This window comes from Tachyglossus aculeatus, chromosome 4, assembly GCF_015852505.1.
Source record: "Tachyglossus aculeatus isolate mTacAcu1 chromosome 4, mTacAcu1.pri, whole genome shotgun sequence".
NCBI classification, from domain to species: Eukaryota; Metazoa; Chordata; class Mammalia; order Monotremata; family Tachyglossidae; genus Tachyglossus; species Tachyglossus aculeatus.
Window position 1 is genome coordinate 86,315,598 of NC_052069.1, and position 21,592 is coordinate 86,337,189.

The 21,592-nt window shown below is 43.0% G+C and overlaps 1 protein-coding gene across 1 annotated transcript in view; it reads right to left on the reverse strand.

Moving 5' to 3' along the window:
* Window positions 1-21,592, reverse strand: part of LAPTM4B (lysosomal protein transmembrane 4 beta) — a 103,559-nt gene that overhangs the window by 23,194 nt on the left and 58,773 nt on the right. Inside the window, exon 6 of the mRNA XM_038745294.1 lies at window positions 11,512-11,607. Within this exon, the coding sequence (XP_038601222.1) occupies window positions 11,512-11,607 (96 nt within the window). The remainder of the gene's footprint in view (window positions 1-11,511; window positions 11,608-21,592) is intronic.

A 21,592-nucleotide genomic window follows, 5' to 3' on the forward strand; every position in this document is an offset into this window, starting at 1 on the left:
GGAACATAGTAAATGCTTAACAAATATCATTGCTATTATTATTATGTATAAACGAATGAATATGGCGAAAGGCTCAGCAACTGGGGGTCCCTGGAGCCTTCCAAGCAATGCTGTGCCACCTACTGCATCTGTCCCCTCCCTGCCTCCATAAATCTTCATTTCAGACAGCGGGTCATCCTGGTTTTTTAGGATTACCCACAAAATGCCAGTTGGAAAAGGGTTAGGAGGAGATCCCTGAGCTGAAAACGGCCATTTTATGGCCAGATCCTAAGGCCCCTTTCCTTTCTTTTAAGTAATAATCACGAAAGTCTCATCCCCTAAAATAAACTACCCACAAGCTGCTCACATTTAGCGCGTGTGATTCACTTCAGAGTCAAGTTATGTTTTTTAAGTGAAATGTTCTTCTTTTCCTTGCTGCAAATGGGATCTTGTTTGTAAAACTCTCCAGAGATGAATGGACTTTAAATGCCTGTTGACTGTTTGTACTTCCCAAGCGCTTAGTACAGTGCTCTGCACATAGTAAGCGCTCAATAAATACGATTGATTGATTGATTGATTGATTGATTGATGCATCCTCCTCCTCCTCCCGATTCCCCGGCAGGCTGCCCAGTGTTTATCACCTTCAGACGCTATAGAGTGGCCACCCCAGAATGCTTACAGATGAGGTCTTCAGATCAAATGGAGATCATTTGTAATGGGAAAGGATGAAAAACAAAGTAGGTCTCACTGATGCATATATGTATATATGTGTATATATATATATATGTTTGTACTTATTTACTACTGTATTTATTTATTTTACCTGTACATATCTATTCTATTTATTTTATTTTATTAGTATGTTTGGTTTTGTTCTCTTTCTCCCCCTTTTAGACTGTGAGCCCACTGTTGGGTAGGGACTGTCTCTATATGTTGCCAACTTGTACTTCCCAAGCGCTTAGTACAGTGCTCTGCACACAGTAAGTGCTCAATAAATACGATTGATTGATTGATTGATGCAGACTAGCTGGGGAAAGACAATGCCTTGTGACCAAGCTTAGGCAGCTCCAGAACCCTGAAGGTTTTGTTTGTTTTTTTCCATCCAGAATCAGGTAGCATGCTTTATCAATAAGCAGCATACAGTGGACAGAGCATGGGCCTGGGAATCAGAGGGTTATGGGTTCTAATCCTGGCTTTGCCACTTGTCTGTTGTGTGACCTTGGGCGAGTTGCTTAACTTCTCTATACCTCAGTTGCCTCATCTGTACAATGGGGACTGAGACTGTGAACCCCATGTGGGACAGGGACTGTGTCCAATCCAACTTTCTTGTATCCAACCCAGTGCTTAGTACAGTGCCTGGCACATAGTAAGCGCTTAAATGCCCTACTGAGAGCTCACCTCCTCCAGGAGGCCTTCCCAGACTGAGCCCCCTATTTCCTCTCCTCCACCCCATCCCCCCCCGCCCTACTGCCTTCCCCTCCCCACAGCACCTGTATATGTTTGTACAGATTTACTATTTACTACTTGTACATGTTTACTATTCAATTTATTTTGTTAATGATGTGCATTTAGCCTTGTTCTGATGACTTGACACCTGTCCACATGTTTTGTTTTGTTGTGTCTCCCCCTTCTAGACTGTGAGCCCATTGTTGGGTAGAGACCGTCTCTATGTGTTGCCAACTTGTACTTCCCAAGCGCTTAGTACAGTGCTCTGCACACAGTAAGCACTCAATAAATACGATTGAATGAATGAATGAATAAATACCAGAATTATTAGCATTATTAATAAGACCAAAGTAGGGCTCCTTCACAGGCACATACAATAATAGTTATGCTTTCAGACTGGCTCAAAAATGAGTGACTTCAGCAGATGATAGGTTGTGTGTGTGCGCATGCAAATATAAATACATTGAAAAAAACAGACAAAATGACTTTGGCATTTTCAGGAAACTGCCCTGGACCTAAATTCCAGGAAATGGCTGGCAATACTTTATAGGGACAGTTTTAAATACTGGAATGATGTTAGAGTTCTAAAGCACATTTTCAACCCTAAAACCTGACCTTTAAGAAAGGCAACTGGAGAGGACTTCTTTCAGGATTTTGGCTGTTGCTTTTTTGCAAGCTCTCCTGTGTCTAGGTGTGACAGTTTACTACTACTACTACTACTACTACTGGCATTTATTAAGTGCTTACTATGTGCAAAACACTGTTCTAAGCACTGGGGAGGTTACAAGGTGATCAGGTTGCGTCACGTGGGGCTCACAGTCTTAATCCCCATTTTACAGATGAGGTACCTGAGGCACAGAGAAGTTAAGTGACTTGCCCAAAGTCACATAGTTGACAAGTGGTGGAGCCGGGATTTGAACCCATGACCTCTGACTCCAAAGCCCTTATTCTTTCCACTGAGCCACGCTGTTAAGTGCTTACTATGTGCAAAGAAGTTTTCTAAGCTCCGGGGGGGATACAAGGTGATCAAGGTGTCCCATGTGGGGCTCACAGTCTTGATTCCCATTTTAAAGATGAGGGAACTGAGGCTCAAAGAAGTTAAGTGACTTGCCCAAGGTCACACAGCAGACATGTGGTGGAGCAGGGATTCGAACCCATGACCTCTGACTCCCAAGCCCGTGTTCTTTCCACCGAGACACACTGCTTCTTCTTCTACTAGTGATTAGTCCATCCCGGGTATAATAATAACAATGATGGTATTCGTTAAGCAATTACGACGTGCTAGGCACTGTTCTAAGGACTGGGGAAGATACAAGATAATGGTTTGGGCACTTTCCCTGTCCCACATACGGCCTCTAGTTTCAGTACCCATTTTACAGATGAGGCAACTGAAGCACAGAAAAGTGAAGTGACTTTTCCAAGGTCACACAGCAGACAAGTGGTGGAGGTGGGATTAGAACCCAGGCCCTTCTGACTCTCAGGCCCGTGATCTATCCACTAGGCCACGTGGCTTCTCCCTGGGGTGGGTGCATTGTTTCACTGACTTAACCTGGTTAAGTGAGAATCCCACCAGTCATTTATTTTAATGTCTGTCTAACCCTGGAGACTGTAAACTCCCTGAGGGTGGGGACCGTGTCTACCAACTCTATTGTATTGTTCTTTCCCAAACACTTAGGGCAGTGCTCTGCACACAGTAAGTGTCCATTGATTAATTGATCGATTGACTCTGCAAGTCCACAGTATCACGGGCTGTTGTGTCCGAGCTTTGTTTTTCTCAAGGCTGCTGCAAGTCAACCTGTCTCCTTCAGGGTCATCGATGAAACTTTTAGAACAAATTTTAACTCTCGATCTCACGTAATAATCCCCTTCCAATCAGTCGGTCATCTTGCCCCCTCCCATCTTACCTAGAGAAGCAGCGTGGCTCAGTGGAAAGAGCCCGGGCTTTGGAGTCAGAGGTCATGGGTTCAAATCCCGGCTCTGCCAATTGTCAGCTGGGTGACTTTGGGCAAGTCATTTCACTTCTCTGGGCCTCAGTGACCTCATCTGTAAAATGGGGATGAAGACTGCAAGCCCCCTGTGGGACAACTGATTGCCTTGTAACCTTCCCAGCACTTAGAACAGTGCTTTGCACGTAAGTAAGCACTTAATAAATGCCATTATTATTATTATTATCACCTCACTGATTTCCTACCACAATCCAGCCTACACGCTTAGCACCTCTAAAGTAACTACCCTCAATCTCGTCTATCTCACTGTTCACCCCTTCCCTACGCCCTTCCTCTGGCTTGTAACACCCTCCCCCTTCTTATCTGACAAACGATTACTCTCCTCACCTTCAAAGACCTATTAAAATCACATCTCCTTTAAAAGGCCTTCCCGGCTTCAGCCCTCATTTTCTCTACTCCCTCTCCCTTATGCGTCACACTGGCACTTGGATTGGTACCTTCCCCGCAGTCCCACAGCACTTTGTATCTGTAATTTATTTTAATGTCTGTCTCCCCCTTTAGACTGTGTAAGCTTCTTGTGGGCAGGGAATATGTTTACTAACTCTCCTGCATTGTACTCTCCCAAGTGCTTAGTACAGTGCTCTGCACACAGTAAGCCCTTGATCAATACTGACTGATTGATTCCAGCTCTGGGCCAGAATGGAAGGAGGGAGTTGGTGATGGGAGGAAGGGAAGGGAAAAAGGAAGGAGAGGGGAAAGGAAAGGGGAAGAAGGGGAAGGATAATAATCCTTCCCAGACTGAGCCCCTTCCTTCCTCTCCCCCTCATCCCCCTCTCCATCCCCCCCCTTACCTCCTTCCCTTCCCCACAGCACCTGTATATATGTATATATGTTTGTACATATTTATTACTCTATTTATTTTATTTGTACATATCTATTCTATTTATTTTATTTTGTTAGTATGTTTGGTTTTGTTCTCTGTCTCCCCCTTTTAGACTGTGAGCCCACTGTTGGGTAGGGACTGTATATGTTGCCAATTTGTACTTCCCAAGTGCTTAGTACAGTGCTCTGCACATAGTAAGCGCTCAATAAATACGATTGATGATGATGATGATGAAGGATAAGAAGGGGAAGGGGAAAAGGGGGGAAAAGGAGATATAAGGGAAAGGGAAAGGAGAAGTCTCCCATAATGCCACTTCTGAAGACCAGAGTTGAGGATCTTTGAAAAGCTACTGATTGGGCTCCTTAAAAGCATCTCTTCTACATTTTCCTTGCCTAAAAAGTCATCTAGTAATAGCAGAAGGAGCACACAGTCGCAGCAGCTATTTGCTCTCTTGCTCGAATATCTAATGATGTTAGTCACCATCTCCATGAATAGAAATAACTCCTGGGGTTAAATGACAGACTCTCTTATTCCCTGGGAAAGAGACCTTCAGGGATCAGGAATTCCGACTAAAAATAATGCCAGCTTCAAGTCCTTACTGGGCCTGAAGCTTCCCTTGAGCGAAAACAACTCCCTAAGTATATATCAGGCAATATTGAAAGGGCTTCTTAATTCTTTCAAATCACTTTCATGGCGGGCATGAACTGTATCAAGGCCCAAACTCAAGCTTCCCTCCACACTGGACAGCCAAACCAAGACCACGGGGAACCCCTTTCCTACTCCCTCTGTGTCATCCTGGATCTTCCCTCCACATCTACCTTAAGATAGAGGCTTTCAGGGGTTTACGTTGCAGCAGCCTGTGTCCTCCACATATTTTAGACCCTTGGAAAGGGTCAATCAATCAATTGATCGTATTTATTGATTGCCGTATGCAGAGCACTGTTCTAAGCACTTGGTACCATATAACAGAGTTGGTAGACATGTTCCCTGCCCACAATAAGCTTTTAGTCTAGCGGGGGAGACAAACATTAATATTAATAAATTACAGATATGTAAATGTCTGTGGGGCTGAGGGAGGGGTAAATAGAGGGAGCAAATCCAAGTGCAAGGATAATAATAATGATAACATTTATTAAGTGCTTACTAAGTGCAAAGCACTGTTCTAAGCACTGGGGAGGTTACGAGATGATCAGGTTGCCCCAAGGGGGGCTCACAGTCTTCATCCCCATTTTACAGATGAGGTAACTGAGGCACAGAGAAGTGAAGTGACTTGCCCAAAGTCACACAGCTGTCAATTCGCGGAGCCGGGATTTGAACCCCTGACCTCTGACTCCAAAGCCTGTGCTTTTTCCACTGAGCCATGGAAGGATGAGACAGAAGGGAGTGGGAGAAGAGGAAAAGAGGGCATAGTTAGGGAAAGCCTCTTGGAGGAGACGTGCCTTCAGTAAGACTTCGAACGTGGAGAGAGTGAATATCTGTTGGGAATGAAGACGGAGGACATTCCAAGCCGAAGGCAGGATGTGGACGAGAGGTCGGTGGTGAGATAGATGAGATCAAGGTACAGTGAATAGGTTGGAATTAAAGATGCGAATTATGAGGGCTGGGTTGGAGTATGTGAGCAGCGAGGTAAGTTAGGTAGGATGGAATAATATGATTGCTTTATCGAGTTGTGATAAGAGAAGGTTGTATGTGGGTAGCAGAACACTGAGGCCTGTAACTGGGGAGAGAGGCTACCTTGCCTGGGGGCCTCGAGGCTTTCCATCAGCCTCTGCTCTGGCCCAGGAATGGCAAAAAGACACCACCAGTGTGAGGCCCTTTACCACCTGAATCCTGAGGCCTGCAGCCCAGAGGAGAAGCTGCCCAGCCCCCATGCCATTGAGACTTCCCACCACCCCTGCTCCAACACAGGAAGAGGGGGAAAAGATACCCACACCACTGAGGCCTTCTCAACCTTTGGGACATTGAGGAGCTTCAGGTCCTCAGGAGCCTCTTCTGCAGCAGTCGCTGTGCCTTGTGAATGTTGGACTCTGAATGACGAGGAGCCAGAAACTCTGCTCCTCTAGCTATAATGCTCTATTGCTTTTTTGTGTTATCACTGTGGGTTAGGGTTACCCTATTGCTTTTGTTGTATTATCACGGTAGACAGGGAACTCTAGGTTGTAAGCTTCTTTTGGGCTGGGAACGTGACTGTTAATATTACTGTATTGTGCTCTCCCAAGTGCTTGGTACAGTGCTCTGCATGTAGTAAGCTCTCAATAAATATGATTGATTGATTGATTGTAATTCATTCATTCATTCAATCATATTTATTGAGTGCTTACTGTGTGCAGAGCAATGTGTCTACTTTGTCATATTATACTCTCCAAAGCTCTTTAGGACAGTGCTCTGCACACAATGTTCGATAAACACAACTGATTGACTGATTATTCTCGTCTTACTGTTTCTTCTTTCCTTATGTTTTGTATTGCTCAACCCTTCTTGCTTCCTTATTCTTAGATTGTAAGCCCCTAAAGGGTCAGGGCCACGTGTTTTTCTCATCTGCGTGTTTTCCCAGCTCTTAGAACAGTGCTTTGCACTCATTATGGGCTTAATACATACTAGTCACAACTACTAATTCTGGTCTTCATAGCTCACTTTGATTCCACAAGCCTCCAGTATATTTGCTTTCCCTCGAGATCAACACAGGTGAGGCCTTGAATTTTTTTTTTCCTCATTGAAAAAAGTTTGCACAGCTGGCTGAATCAGAGAATTCCAGAGGACTTGACCTATCACCCAATCTATCCTGCTGCCTTCCAATAAGCTTGAAATTAAATCACCCTAGAAAGACATTGGTCTACCATTTTCTGAAAACCCAAAAGCCAACCTCTGTGGTAAGTACGCTGCAGAGTCTCAGAATCATTCCAGTTAGAATGATCTTCCTTTAGTCTAATTTAAAACCTATGTGGTTCCGACAAAGTCGATCTCCTTTTGCCCTGTCCTCGGAGGTAAAAAAAGAAAGATTGTTGTTTTCACTCAAATTCAAACGTTGCCTTCAGTGTGTCCATTTTGTCCAAGGAACCAATTCTCTCCCCTACTGGGGTGACCCTCATTTTTCCCAATTGTTTTTGAAAATTGGAAGAGGGATATTTAAATGTATTAGAAAACTATGAACAGACAACTGAAAGCCCTTTAATTTTGAAGTTTATATCATTCCACACTTAGGATCCTTTTTAGGTCCAGTAGATAACTCCTTGCTGTGTTCCTGGGGAACTAAGTAGAGTTGTCTTTTTCTTAGTGGTATTTGTTCGGCACTTACTTTGTGCCAGTCACTGTACTAAGAACGGGGGCAGAGAGAAGACATTCAGGTGGCCACATTCTTAATCCCCATTGTACAGATCAGGTAAGTGAGGCAGTTGCTGACACATAACTGAGGCAAGACAGCATGATGATGAGTCAACCAGCCAGCTGTTCTGAACAAACCCCAAACTCAATGAAACTACTACGGATCAAAACACTTTAAAAAGTCAATACCTAACTCAATTAGGAGCAGATCAAAATCTTGAACATAGCTCTCCTGCAGAGCATATTACATGTTTTCTTTTCCTATGCACTTCTGGGGAGCAAATGATTCCTTTGTTTATATACAGCAACTACATGGAAAACTTGTGAGTCAAGTTAAAATAGGAACTGGGCTACTCCTCCCTAGGCGAACAAACCTAAAAAAGAATCTGGGACATTCTAGTCGATTGTTTTTGTCCAGAATCACTTCTAAATTCCAGGAGGAAAAGAAAATAATTGGTTAGCTCCCTATTTCTGCAGAGAAACCTACAGCCGAGGGTCTTGGTTACCTCCAATTTCACAGTTGTTAAAGAGAGCATCTGAAAAGACTGTGACAAATAGTTGTCACAAAAGCACAGGAGAAGTACAATTTACAAGAAAACTGTTGTGAACTAGGGGACCAATTTTCTTTCTGCGATCAATCAGTCAATCGATTAATGGTACTTATTGAGCCCTTACTGTGGGAAGAGCACTGTACTGAGTTCTTGGGGAATGTAGAATACAACAGTAGGGCCTAATGGATAGAGCAGGAACCTGGGGGTTAGAAGGACCATAGAATGCCCATAGTAAAATATCATCTTTATTAATCCCCATTTTACAGATGAGGTTAACTGAGGCACAGAGAAGTGAAATGACTTGCCCAAGGCCATACCACAGACAAGTGGCAGAGCCAGGATTAGAATCCAGGTCCTGACTCCCAAGCCCTTGTTCTATCCACTAGGCCATATCGCTTCTCACCCTTGCTGAGGTCTAAGCTTTGGCAAATAAGCAGAGAAAAGAGGCTTATAGACGGGTTCAGATGAATTCCAATCAAAAGATCACTGCAGCTCAGAAAGATAATGCCGGAATAACATTTTAATTATTAGTGAGTCAAAGCTCCTCTTACAGCTCAACTGGGGGCTGTAGTTGAGGACTATGCAACACTTTATGTTTTGTGGGCATTAGCCATCCCCCTTGATTGAAGGCTTTCAGGCATTTTTTTGAAACCAGTCGGTTAAAAAATGCAGTTGTAAGTGTCTTGCTTTGGTTTGGAGAATGAAGTGGATGGACAAGACTGTAGCCTTGTTGTGGGCAGGGAATGTGTCTACCAATGCTGCTATATTGTACTCTCCCAAGCACTTAGTACAGTGCTCTTTACATAGTAAGTGCTCGATAAATAGCTTTGATTGATTGATTGATTAATTGATGGACTGGGACAAGTTAACGAGAAATTTTCTTTACTATGAGGTAGTGGGAAATGACAGTTTCCCAAAGATTGCAAATCTTGAGTGACATTAATTAGCGGATTTGAGCTAATAAACTAGATACTAGGAAAAAATCTCCTCTTTGTAAGTTCATCAAAGAAGAGGCATTATAAACTTACAAATAAGGTGTTTAGAGAGAATTACTCAAGTGTAACCCTATTCAACTTGTGAGAGTAGTTGGGTTTAAACAATCTGATGTTAATATACAGTATAATGACTGAAATCCAGATTAGGAGTTACAATCAAGCATATCTATTGAGTGCTTACTATTATTATTATTATTACAACCCACCACAAACACTGTTCATTAACAATGTTCCCTAGCAGGCCAGGGCAGGGAGGTAGATATTCTACTTATTTTATTTTGTTAATATGTTTTGTTTTGTTCTCTGTCTCCCCCTTCTAGACTGTGAGCCCACTGTTGGGTAGGGACCGTCTCTATATGTTACCAACATGTACTTCCCAAGCACTTAGTACAGTGCTCTGCACACAGTATGCACTCAATAAATACGATTGAATGAATAGAGTCCTGGTATTTTTTAATTCCCATTTTACCCAAGAAACAATTGAGGGATAGACAGGTTAAATTATCTCCCAATTACTCAAAACTCAGTTCACACTCTTCCTACCCTTTGCCTTTTCAATACAGGGGGCAATTTTAATATAGTCTACAGCAGGTTGCAGCTGTTTCTCTTGGTTCAGACTGCCAACTTGGCCAAATCATTCTCTTTGGAACAATGAAAACAAAGACCACCTAACCAAGGGGTCAGCAGTCATCAACATTTTTATCCCAAAGGATCCAAGGTTCAGATTGCAGCTAATCACATGCCAAAAAGCAATCCAAATTTCTAAATTCACTTTCTCACATTGATACCACACACATACATGCTCCTTCACCCCCAAACACACATGGGGGTGTGGGAATGGGGAGGGGAAGAGAGAGAGAGAGAGATGGATGGGAATACAGACTCAATTATTTATTTACTCTAGTTCATTTCAAAACAATTCTAGTTCAGAATTTAATAGATCCAGACAAGACCCTTGTACTGCCTAGCTGCAAAACCAAACTATTTTCAAAACCTGATTGACTCCTGAAGTTTATTCTTGAAATTGGCATGCTGCCTTTTAGTTCATCTTTTCATTTTATTTAACATTTTCAATTATAATAATTGTGATACTTGTTAATCACTTACTCTGTGTCAGGCACTGTATTAAGCCCTGGGGTGGATATAAGCAAATCAAGTTGGACACAATCCCTGTCCCACGTAGGGCTTACAGTCTTGATCCCCGTTTTACAAATGAGGGAACTGAGACACAGAGAAGGCAAATGACTTGCCCAGGATCACATACGGGATAAGTAGCAGTGCTGGAATTAGAACCCAGGTCCTTCTGACTCCTGCCCATGCTCTATCCGCTAGGTATGCTGTATCTCTATTTTTACTTGTCCCAAATAAAACCATGTTCTTGAACAGAAATAAACTTAAGCTCGTCGCAGACAGGGAACATGTGTGCCAACTCTGTTGTACTCTCCCAAGTGCTTAGAACAGTGCTCGGCACATAGTAAGCGCTCAATAAATGCCACTGATCGATCGACTAAGCCATAGCTCTTTCACCCGCAAAAACCCTTGGCAAATTCCATCACTTGCTCATTTAGCTAGCTGATGGTGCTTTGGTGCCAGTGCTTCGCACTTAGTAAGCACTTCACAAATGCCATCATTATTATTATTATTTCCAACATGATCACAAGCACCCAGACCAAACGAGGAAGTGAGAATTAGTAATTGGAAAGCTGTAATGATGGCATTTATTAAGCGCTTACTATGTGCAATCAATCAATCGTATTTATTGAGCGCTTACTGTGTGCAGAGCACTGTACTAAGCGCTTGGGAAGTACGAGTTGGCAACATATAGAGACAGTCCCTACCCAACAGTGGGCTCACAGTCTAAAAGGGGGAAAGCACTGTTACAAGGAGGTTACAAGGTGAGGAGGTCGTCCCACGTGGGGCTCACAGTCTTAATCAGAGGTCATCGGTTCAAATCCCGGCTCCGCCACTTAGCTGTGTGACTTTGGGCAAGTCACTTCACTTCTCTGTGCCTCAGTTGCCTCATCTGTAAAATGGGGACGAAGACTGTGAGCCCCCCATGGGACAACCTGATCACCTTGTAACCTCCCCAGCGCTTAGAACAGTGCTTTGCACATAGTAAGTGCTTAATAAATGCCATCATTATTATTATTAATCCCCATTTTCCAGATGAGGGAACTGAGGCAAAGAGAAGTGAAGTGACAATTGTCACACAGCTGACAACTGGCGGAGCCGGGATTTGAACCCATGACCTCTGACTCCAAAACCCGGGCTCTTTCCACTGAGCCACGCTGCTTCTCTAGGAGCTACCAAAGAGGTGAAGAGCTCTAGCTATTACCCAAATTTTCGATAAAATGGAAGACGGAAGTCATTTTTAATGACAATAAGCCTACCGTAGTATCATTGGTGGTGATGTAAACCAGTACGTCCGAAGTGTTTCTGCCGCTGATGTACCGGTAGCAGTTCCATACGCAACTAATCAGGTAACCCTGGAAGGGACGTAGAAGTGGTTATGATGTGCATCTTTTAAATCAAAGATTATAAAATAGTTTTCCACGCCACTTGAAACCAACCGCACATTCGAGACCTAAAACATCAAGTAGAGCTTAACTGTCTTGCTTTTTGTAAAGAAATGCAAATCATTTGATACGGTTGGGTTTAAACAAATTAATGTTAATGTACAGCATAAAGACTGAAATCCAGATTGATTGTAACTCAATCATATATTTATTGAGTGCTTACTGAATGCAGAGCACTGTACTAAGCGGTTAGGAGAGTTCAATATAACAATCAATCAATCCATCAATCAATCGTATTTATTGAGCGCTTACTATGTGCAGAGCACTGTACTAAGCGCTTGGGAAGTACAAATTGGCAACAGATAGAGACAGTCCCTACCCAACAGTGGGCTCACAATCTAAAAGGGGGAGACAGAGAACAGAACCAAACATACCAACAAAATAAAATAAATAGGATAGAAATGTACAAGTAAAATAAATAAATAAATAAATAAATAGAGTAATAAATATGTACAATATGTACAACCATATATACATATATACAGGTGCATATATGTGCATATACATATACATACAGGTGCATATACATATAACAAGACTTGGCAGACATGCTTCTTGCCCACAAAGAGCTTTCAGTCTAGTCCACAACACATGATTTTGCCATTCACGAGGTGTCATTTTTCTTTGGCTTTTTAACTGTATACCAAACACAACTGAAATTAAATTTTTATTCATACTTTCATTCATTCAATTATATTTATTGAACGCTTACTGTGTGCAGAGCACTGTACTAAGCACTTGGGAAAGTACAATGGAACCTTAACATTGAGAAGCAGTGTGGCTTAGTGGAAAGAGCGCAGGTTTGGGAGTCAGAGAATGTGGGTTCTAATCCCACCTCTGCCACTTGTCTGCTCTGTGACCTTGGGCAAGTCACTTAACGTCTCTGTGCCTTAGTTACCGCATCTGTAAAATGGGGATTAAAAGTGTGAGCCCCATGTGGGACAACCTGATTACCCTGAATCTACCCCAGTGCTTAGAACAGTGCTTGGCACACAAATAATAAATAAATAAATAATAATGGCATTTATTAAGCGCTTACTATGTGCAAAGCACTGCTCTAAGCGCTGGGGAGGATACAAGGTGATCAGGTTGTCCCAAGGGACTCACAGTCTTAATCCCCATTTTACAGATGAGGTAACTGAGGTCCAGAGAAGTTAAGCGACTTGCCCAAAGTCACACAGCTGACAAGTGGCGGAGCTGGGATTTGAACCCCTGACCTCCGACTCCAAAGCCTGTGCTCTTCCCATTGAGCCACGCTGCTTAACAAATACCATCATTATTATTATTACCTTTCCTTATTACTTACTGTACTTACTGAGACAAATCCCTGATGCTTAGAGATTTCAAACCAAACTGGTTTTTACCCACTAAAATAGGAACTACCAGGCGTGTATATGTTCTTTAGACCCCATCACCAAAGGTGTTGTTGGCCTTGCTTTGAATATTTGGTTCCATTAAGCAAAAACACTTCCCATGAGCTTAGAAGCAGCAAGATAAAGTGGATAGATCACAGGCCTGGGCGTCATAAGGTCATGGGTTCTAATTCTGCCTCTTCCACTTGTCTGTTGTGTGACCTTGGGCCAGTTACTTCTCTGTGCCTCAGTTACCTCATCCATAAAATGGGGATCGAGACTGTGAGCTCCAAATGGGACAGGGACCGTGTTCAACCCGATTTGCTTGTATCGGCCTCAGCGCTTAGTACAGTGGCTGGCACATAGTAAATGCTTAACAAATACCATCATCATTATTATTATTATCATTATTATTATTATTATTATTGAGGTGAGATCTTTGGTACTCAAACCCATAGAGATCCATTAGCAGCTTGGGGATGCACCCACTTAGGACCAGCAGACGAAAATCCTGAGCCTATTTCATTCACTCAATCATTTATTGAGCACTTACTGTGCACAAAGCACTATCCTCAACTATTTTCATCTGCTCAGTATTAGGAGTGGAAATTCACCATGGCGGAACCCTGTAAAGACTCGAGCTCTTTCCATTAGCAACCTCCAACTTCCTTCTGGTGAAACATTTTGCATTTTTGCAGGGCAACGTAGATATTTTGCAGTCTCTCTATGGGCTGTATGTCTTTCCCATGCCTGAAAATTGGAATAACTCATCAAACTTCTATTTTGGGAGTTAGGTGGCATGGAGGATTCTTTTTCCACTTCAAGACTCCATTTCATGGCACATTCAAAGTGGCAGTCCGATCACTTTCTTACTTCCTGTTTGCCATTGAGAGAAGAACCAGGCAAGCTATGCTCAATAGAGTTACGCGGCCTCTTAAGGCTCTGCGTGCCTGAAGGAGGATTTGAAGTTATCCTAATAATAATAATAGCATTTGTTAAGCGCTTCCTATGTGCCAGGCACTGTACCATGGGGTAGATACAAGATAAACGGGTCAGATACAGTCCCTTTCCCATGTGGGGCTCACACTCTTCATCCCCATTTTACAGATGAGGGAACTGAGGCCCAGAGAAGTGAAGTGACTCACCCGAGATCACACAGCAGACAAGTGGCGGAGTTGGGATTAAAACCCAGTTCCTCTGACTCCCAGGACTAACGCTTAGAGATTTCAATCCAAATGGGTTTTTACCCTTTAAAAAAAGAAATACCTGGTGCGTTTATGATGGTGTTTGTTAAGCGCTTACTATGTGCCGAGCACTGTTCTAAGCGCTAGGGTAGATACAAGGTAATCAGGTTGTCCCACGTGGGGCTCACAGTCTTAATTCCCATTTTACAGATGAGGAAACTGAGGCACAGAGAAGTTAAGTGACTTGCCCAAGGTCACACAGCAGACAAGTGGCAGAGGTGGGATGTTCCTTAGACCCCACCACAATCAAAGGTGTTGCTAGTTTTGCTTTGAACATTTGGTTCTGTTAAGCAAAAACACTTCCCATGAGCATAGAAGCAGCATGATGAAGTGGATAGAGCACGGGTTCTTTGATCTCTTTCTACTTTGGCTTTTTCTACTAGGCCACGCTGGGTTTCCATATGCATGCTGCCACCCTCCCTGGCTACTCCCATCAGAGATGCATGTCCATAGACTAGAGAGAACAAAGATAGTGCTCAGAGTTGATCAATCGGTAAATCAATGGCTCATTATTAGCAGGGAACGCTTCTGCTAGATCTGTTGTAGTGTACTCTCCCAAGTTCTTAGTATAGTGTTCTGCAAATTCAGTCATTCATTCAGTCATATTTATTGAGCGCTTACTGTGTGCAAAGCACTGTACTAAGCCATTGGGAAGTACAAATTGGCAACATATAGAGACAGTCCCTACCCAACAACAGGCTCACGGTTTAGAAGGGGGAGACAAAAAAAAAACCCAAACAAGTAGACAGGTGTCAATACCAACAGAATAAATAGAATTATAGCTATATGTACATCATGAATAAAATAGAGTAAAAATTTGTACAAATATACATAAGTTCTGTGGGAGGGGAAGAGGGAAGAGGGAGGGGGTGATGAGGAGGAGAAGGAGGAGAGGAAAAAGGGGAGGCTCAGTCTGGGAAGGCCTTCTGGAGGAGGTGAGCTCTCAATAGGGCCTTGAAGGAGTACCCAATAAATACCATTCATTGATCAATTGTTTATTGCATCCTTACTGTGAACAGAGACCTGTACTAGGTGCTTGAGAGATTACAATATGCCACAGCTGGCAGACATGATCTCTTCTCACATGGATCTTACAATCTTGTGGGAGAGAGGGACAATAAAATAAATTACAGGAGGCAGTAGCTCTCTCCTACTTAGGACTGCGAGCCCATATATGGGACAGGGACTATGTCCGACCTGATTAACTTATATGTATCCCAGTCCTTAGAACCATACTAAACATATAGGAAGCTCACTACATCATCAATTTATTGAGTACTAACTGTGTGTGGAGCACTGTACTAAGTGCTTGGGTGAGTACAATACGACAGACCTGGTAGACTTGTTCCCTGTCCATAATGAGCTTACAGTCTAGAGGATGTGCTTCAGTCTAGAGTACTGTGTTTTAAAAATACCTTCTTATTATTAGTAATAATAATAATAACAATAAGGCAGATAAGGGAAACAGAGAATGAGGATACATATATATATATATATATATATATATATATATATATATATATATATATATATATATAAAAGTGCTCTGGGGGCAAGCAGTGAATAGCAAAAAGTGCTAGGAGAGAGAACAGGATGGAGAGATGAGGGTTTAGTCTAGGAAAGCTTCCCAGAAGAGATTGATTTTAGTAGGGCTCTGAAGATGGGGAGAGGGGTGGTCTGTCACATATGAAGCAGGAGGAGTTCCAGGAAGGAGGGGAGTTGTGAGCAAGGGGATAATGACAAGAGAGATGAGATTAAGGCACAGTAAGTAGGTTAGAGGAGTGAAGCATTTGGGCTGGGTTGTAGTAGGAGAGAGGGCTGGTTGGGTTATTTAAAGCTGATGATGAGGAATTTCTGCTTGATGTGGAGAAAGATGGACAATCATTGGAGGTTTTTGAAGAATGGAGAGACGTGTGTAGGATGATCTTTCAGAAAAATGATATGGATATCAGAGTGAATCTATCAATGGTATTTCTTGAGAACTCACTACGTGCAGAGTGAAACATGGACTAGAGTGGGGAAAGTCTGGAGGCCGGAAGGTCAGTGAGGAGGCTTATATAAGACTTGAGACAGGATATACGCGCTTGGACCAATAGGGTAACCATTTGGATGGAGGATTCTAGAGATGTTGTAAAGATAAATTGACAGGATTTGGTGACAGATTGAATATATGGGTTGAATGAGAGAGATACATTGAGGCTAGGTTGTGGGCAATCAATCAATGACATTTATCGAGTGCTTACTTTGTGCAGAGCACTGTAGAAAGCTTGTGAGGTAGGGAATGGTGGTGCTGTCTACAGTCATAGGAATGTCGAGTGGAGGAATGGGTTTGGGTGGGAAGATGAGGAGTTCTGTTTCGGACATGTTAAGTTTGAAGTGTTACTGGGACAACCAAGTAGAGATGTCCTGAAGGGAGGAGGAAATGCAAGACTGCAAAGGGAGAGAGGGCTCAGGGCTGGAGAGGTAGATTTGGGAGTCATCAGCAAAATTCAAACATGAATAAAAAATTTAACACTTTCATCTACAACCTAAATCAAAAGCATACAAAAATACAATTCATTTTTTTTTTTTAGCAGACCTCCCTTTATAAGCCTGTAGAGAGCAAGGTCTAGTGAGAAGAGTTGGGAGCCAGAAGGGACTGAGTTCTAATCCCAGCTCTGCCACTTGGCTGCCGGGTGACCTTGGGCAAGACACAATTTCTCTATGCCTCAGTTTCCTCTTCTAATGGCGGAAGCACATTAACGCAAACAGTTCTCCCTCCCTTTAAGACTCTGAGTTCCCTGTCCTCCTGCCCCATTAGATTTGTGAGCTCCCTGTGGGACAGGTCTGTGTTTTATCATCTGGAAAATGGGGATTAAGACTGTGAGCCCTAGGTGGGACAACCTGATTACCTTGTATCTACCTAGCACTTAGAACAGTGCTTGGCACATAGTAAGTGCTTAACAAATATCAAAATTATTATTATTACTATTATTGTTATCTTATTGTTTGGCATCAACCTCAGCGCTTAGCACAGGGCTTGTTAAATAGTAAATGTTTAACAAATATCGCTAATAATACCCCCAAATTTGCAAAACAATTTGCAACTGAGGTATAGAACATAAAAAGATGAGTGAGGGCAAATAACAGGCATTACAATTTAAGAAGTCAGACAAGGATTGTGAGAGAGGGGAAGAGCTGGATTGGTCAGGAGGTTAAAACTAATCTGGAGTGGTCTCCTGGAAGTGGTGGGTCTTTAGCTGAGCTGGAGCAGCATGATTTACTGGGAAGAACACGGGTCTGGAAGTTAGGGGAACTGGGTTCCAATCCCTCCTCCTCTGCTGTGTGACCTTGGGCAAGTCACTTAATGCTTTGGTGCCTCAGTTATCTCTTTTGTAAAAGGAGGATTAAGACTGTGATTCCCACGTGGGACATGAACTGTGTCCAACCTGATTATCTTGTATCTAGCCCAGAGCTTAGTTCAGTGTCTGGAACATAGTAAGTGTTTAACAAATTCCACAAAAAAAGAAGTTCGGAAGGAAGGAAGGAAGGAAGGAAGATGGTTTGCTGAAGAGGGGGAGACAAAGTATCCCAATAGGGAGATTAGCCTGAGCAATGTCTTGTTGGCTAGAGAGTTGAATGTATGGGACAGGGAAAGGTGTTTGATAAGGAACCTTCAAAAGCCCTTCAGTCTACCCTTCCAAGAGCTTAGCACAGTAATAATAGCAATGATGATGGTATTTGTACCCTAAACAGACTATGTGCTCAATAAATATGAAAAACAAATACAAATTTAATCACTTGCAATATCAGCACAGATCAAAAACAGAACATATATTTTCAAAATAGTTCGTGTTGTCTGTCTGAGCCCCCAGATGGTGAGATTTCCAATCACAAAATCCATCTGGTCAATTATTGTTCTTGGTTCTTCTTCAAAATTTCTTTCGATGCTAAAATAAACCTGCGCATGGTCCCTGTTATTTAGCTTTTGTTTTATTTGACAATCCCAATCCATCATCTGGTCACTTATTGTTCTTGGTTCCTCTTCAGAATTTCTTTCGACACTAAAATAATTTAGCTTTTGTTTTATGTGACTGACCCAATCCATGGCCTCTTCATTTCTCTATGAAATAAGGGCCCACTCTGAATCCTCGAAAATTCACTTCTCGTGGCTCCAAACTCAATCAGTGGGCTGATTTAACAAGGCTTTTTAGAGGTATAAGTGACCTTCAATAAAACTTCATCTGAGTCTTTCTACAAGCAAACACTTTCCCTGTCTGGAAAGGTTCACAAAGGGCTCCCTTATATGCCAGTTTCCAATTCACTGGTGGGACGGAAATTTAGCCCGATTTCAGATTTGGGCCTTTTGAAACTAACTTATGGGGTTTGGGGAGGAAAATTTAAGAGGTTCAGAAGCAAAATTTAACAAAACCACATGAAACAACATGTCTCAGTGGGAAGAGCCTGGGCTTTGGAGTCAGGCCATGGGTTCAAATCCCAACTCCGCCAATTGTCAGCTGTGTGACTTTGGGCAAGTCACAACTTCTCTGGGCCTCAGTTACCTCATCTGTAAAATGGGGATTAAGACTGTGAGCCCCCCGTGGGACAACCTGATCACCTTGTAACCTCCCCAGCACTTAGAACAGTGCTTTGCACATAGTAAACACTTAATAAATGCCATTATTATTATTATTATTATGAAAATTGCTTTTTCCTAACATTACTTCCTTTAGTTAGTTCAGCTCTAAAGCAGAAGACTTCTAACGGGTCCTAAACGTACATAGATTTTTAGATTGTGAGTTTTTTGAAGGCCAGGGACCAAGTCAAAATCACTGTATTCTTTCCCAGTACTCCATACAGCGTTTTTCATAAAGTCTTGTCGTATGTGGTCGAGTCATCTCCGACCCATAGTGACTTCATGGACACAATTTCTCCTAAAACACCCCACCTCCATCTGCAATCATTCTTGTAGTGTATTCATAGGGTGGCTGGGTGGAAAAAGCCCGGGCTTTGGAGTCAGAGGTCAGGGGTTCAAATCCCAGCTCCGCCAATTGTCAGCTGTGTGACTTTGGGCGAGTCACTTCACTTTTCTGTGTCTCAGTTACCTCATCTGTAAAAATGGGGATTAAGACTGTGAGCTCCCTGTGGGACAACCGGATCACCTTGTAACCTCCCCAGCACTAAGAAACAGTGCTTTGCACATAGTAAGCGCTTAACAAATGCCATCATTATTATTATTATAGGGTTTTCTTGGTAAAATATGGAAATGGTTTACCATTGCCTCCTCCAGCCCAGTAAACTTGAATCTCTGCCCTTGAATCTCTCCCATGCCGCTGTTGCCCAGTACAGGTGAGTTTTGACCTTTAGCAGGTTGCCTGCCACCAGCTAGCCACTGCCCGAGCTAGGAATGGAATGGGTAGGCCTCTGCTTGACTTTCCCTCCCGTAGCCAAGACTGGTAGAGTACTAGAAAGTCTTCAATCAATCAATCGTATTTATTGAGCGCTTACTGTGTGCAGAGCACTGTACTAAGCGCTTGGGAAGTACAAGTTGGCAACATATAGAGACAGTCCCTACCCAACAGTGGGTTCACAGTCTAAAAGGGGCAAAAGGGGCAAAAGTCTTCAGGTGCAATCCTGAGAGGGGTTTCATAAAACGGGCCCTAATAAATACTATTACTAGTATTGTCGGTCAGTCAGTTGTATTTACTGAGTGCTTACTGTGTGCAGAGCACTGTACTAAGAGCTTGGGAGACTACAATGTAACAATAAGCAGACATATTCCCTGTCCACAATGAGCTTACACTCTAGAGAATTACTACTCTACTACTATTACATGAATAGTACAGTGTGCTGCACATAGTAAGCACTAAAATACCATTGATGATGATGGTGATACTAACTCTACTACTATTTGGCAGTCATTGTCTATAGCTTCTTTTATGTATCAGTACTTGTATATGGGGTGAAGTTTTGTGATTTATATAATAGTAATAATGGCATTTATTAAATGCTTACTATGTGCAAGGCACTGTTCTAAGCACTGGGGAGGTTACAAGGTGATCAGGCTGTCCCACAGGGGGCTCACAGTCTTAATCCCCGTTTTACAGATGAGGTCACTGAGGCCCAGAGAAGTGAAGTGACTTGCCTAAAGTCACACAGCTGACAATTGGCGGAGTCAGGATTTGAACCCATGACCTCTGACTCCAAAGCCCGGGCTCTTTCCACTGAGCAACACTGCTTGTTAGCCATGCTAGGTATGTTAGCCAACATACACCAGCACTAAGATACTACACGAAGAAGATATTGCTCATCAGGGGCAAGTGAAAATTTCAGCCCAGCAGTCCCAGTTTCCTGGCAAATTCAGGACCCTTAATCCCTTAGAATGTGAGACCCATGTAGTACAGGGACTCTCCCCCGCCCCATCCCTGATCTTCAAAGACTTATTAGAGAAGCATCATGACTTAGTGGAAAGAGCCCGCGTTTGGGATTCAGAGGTCGTGGGTTCTAATCCCTCCTCTGCCACTAGTCTGCGGGGTGACCTCGAGCAAGTCACTTCGCTTCTCTGTGCCTCAGTTCCCTCATCTGTAAAATGCGGATGAAGACTGTGAGCCCCACTTGGGACAACCTGATTACCTTGTATCTACCCCAGCACTTAGAACAGTGCTTGGCACATAGTAAGCGCTTAACAAATACTATTATTATTGAAGGCCCATCTCCTCCAAGAGGCCTTCCCAGCCTAAGCCCCACTTTTCATCTCCCACTCCCTTCTGCATCGCCCTGACTTGTTCCCTTTGCTCTTTTCCCCCTCCCAGCCCCACAGCACTTTTGTACATCTGTCATTTTATTTATTTGTATTGATGTCTACCTCCCCCTTCTATACCATAAACTCACTGTGGGCAGGGAATGTCACTGTTTATTGTTATGCTGTACTTTCCCAACCCCTTTTCAGTGGTCTGCAAACCGTAAGTGCTCAATAAATATGATTCAATGAATCCAACCTGATTACCCTGCTCTGGGGCAGAAACAAGATAATCAAGTGGGCCTCAGTCCATGACTCATATGGGGTTTCCACTCTAAATAGGAGGAAGTGGGAATTCATCTCTAAGCTTTGGTTTATGGCCCATAAAGAGGAAGAAAGAGTGTGGGGGTGGTGGCGGAGGGGAGGAGGAGAGTGGGCCTGAGGATGAGAGTCAGGGAAAACCATTCCCCAGTGAACCATTTGGCCGCCTGGCTCACCGCCACCCGAAAAGTTGAGGCCTACCCTTTCATTTCCATTTGTCAAAGTCTACATTTTCTGCTCTAATATTGTACAGTGATGAA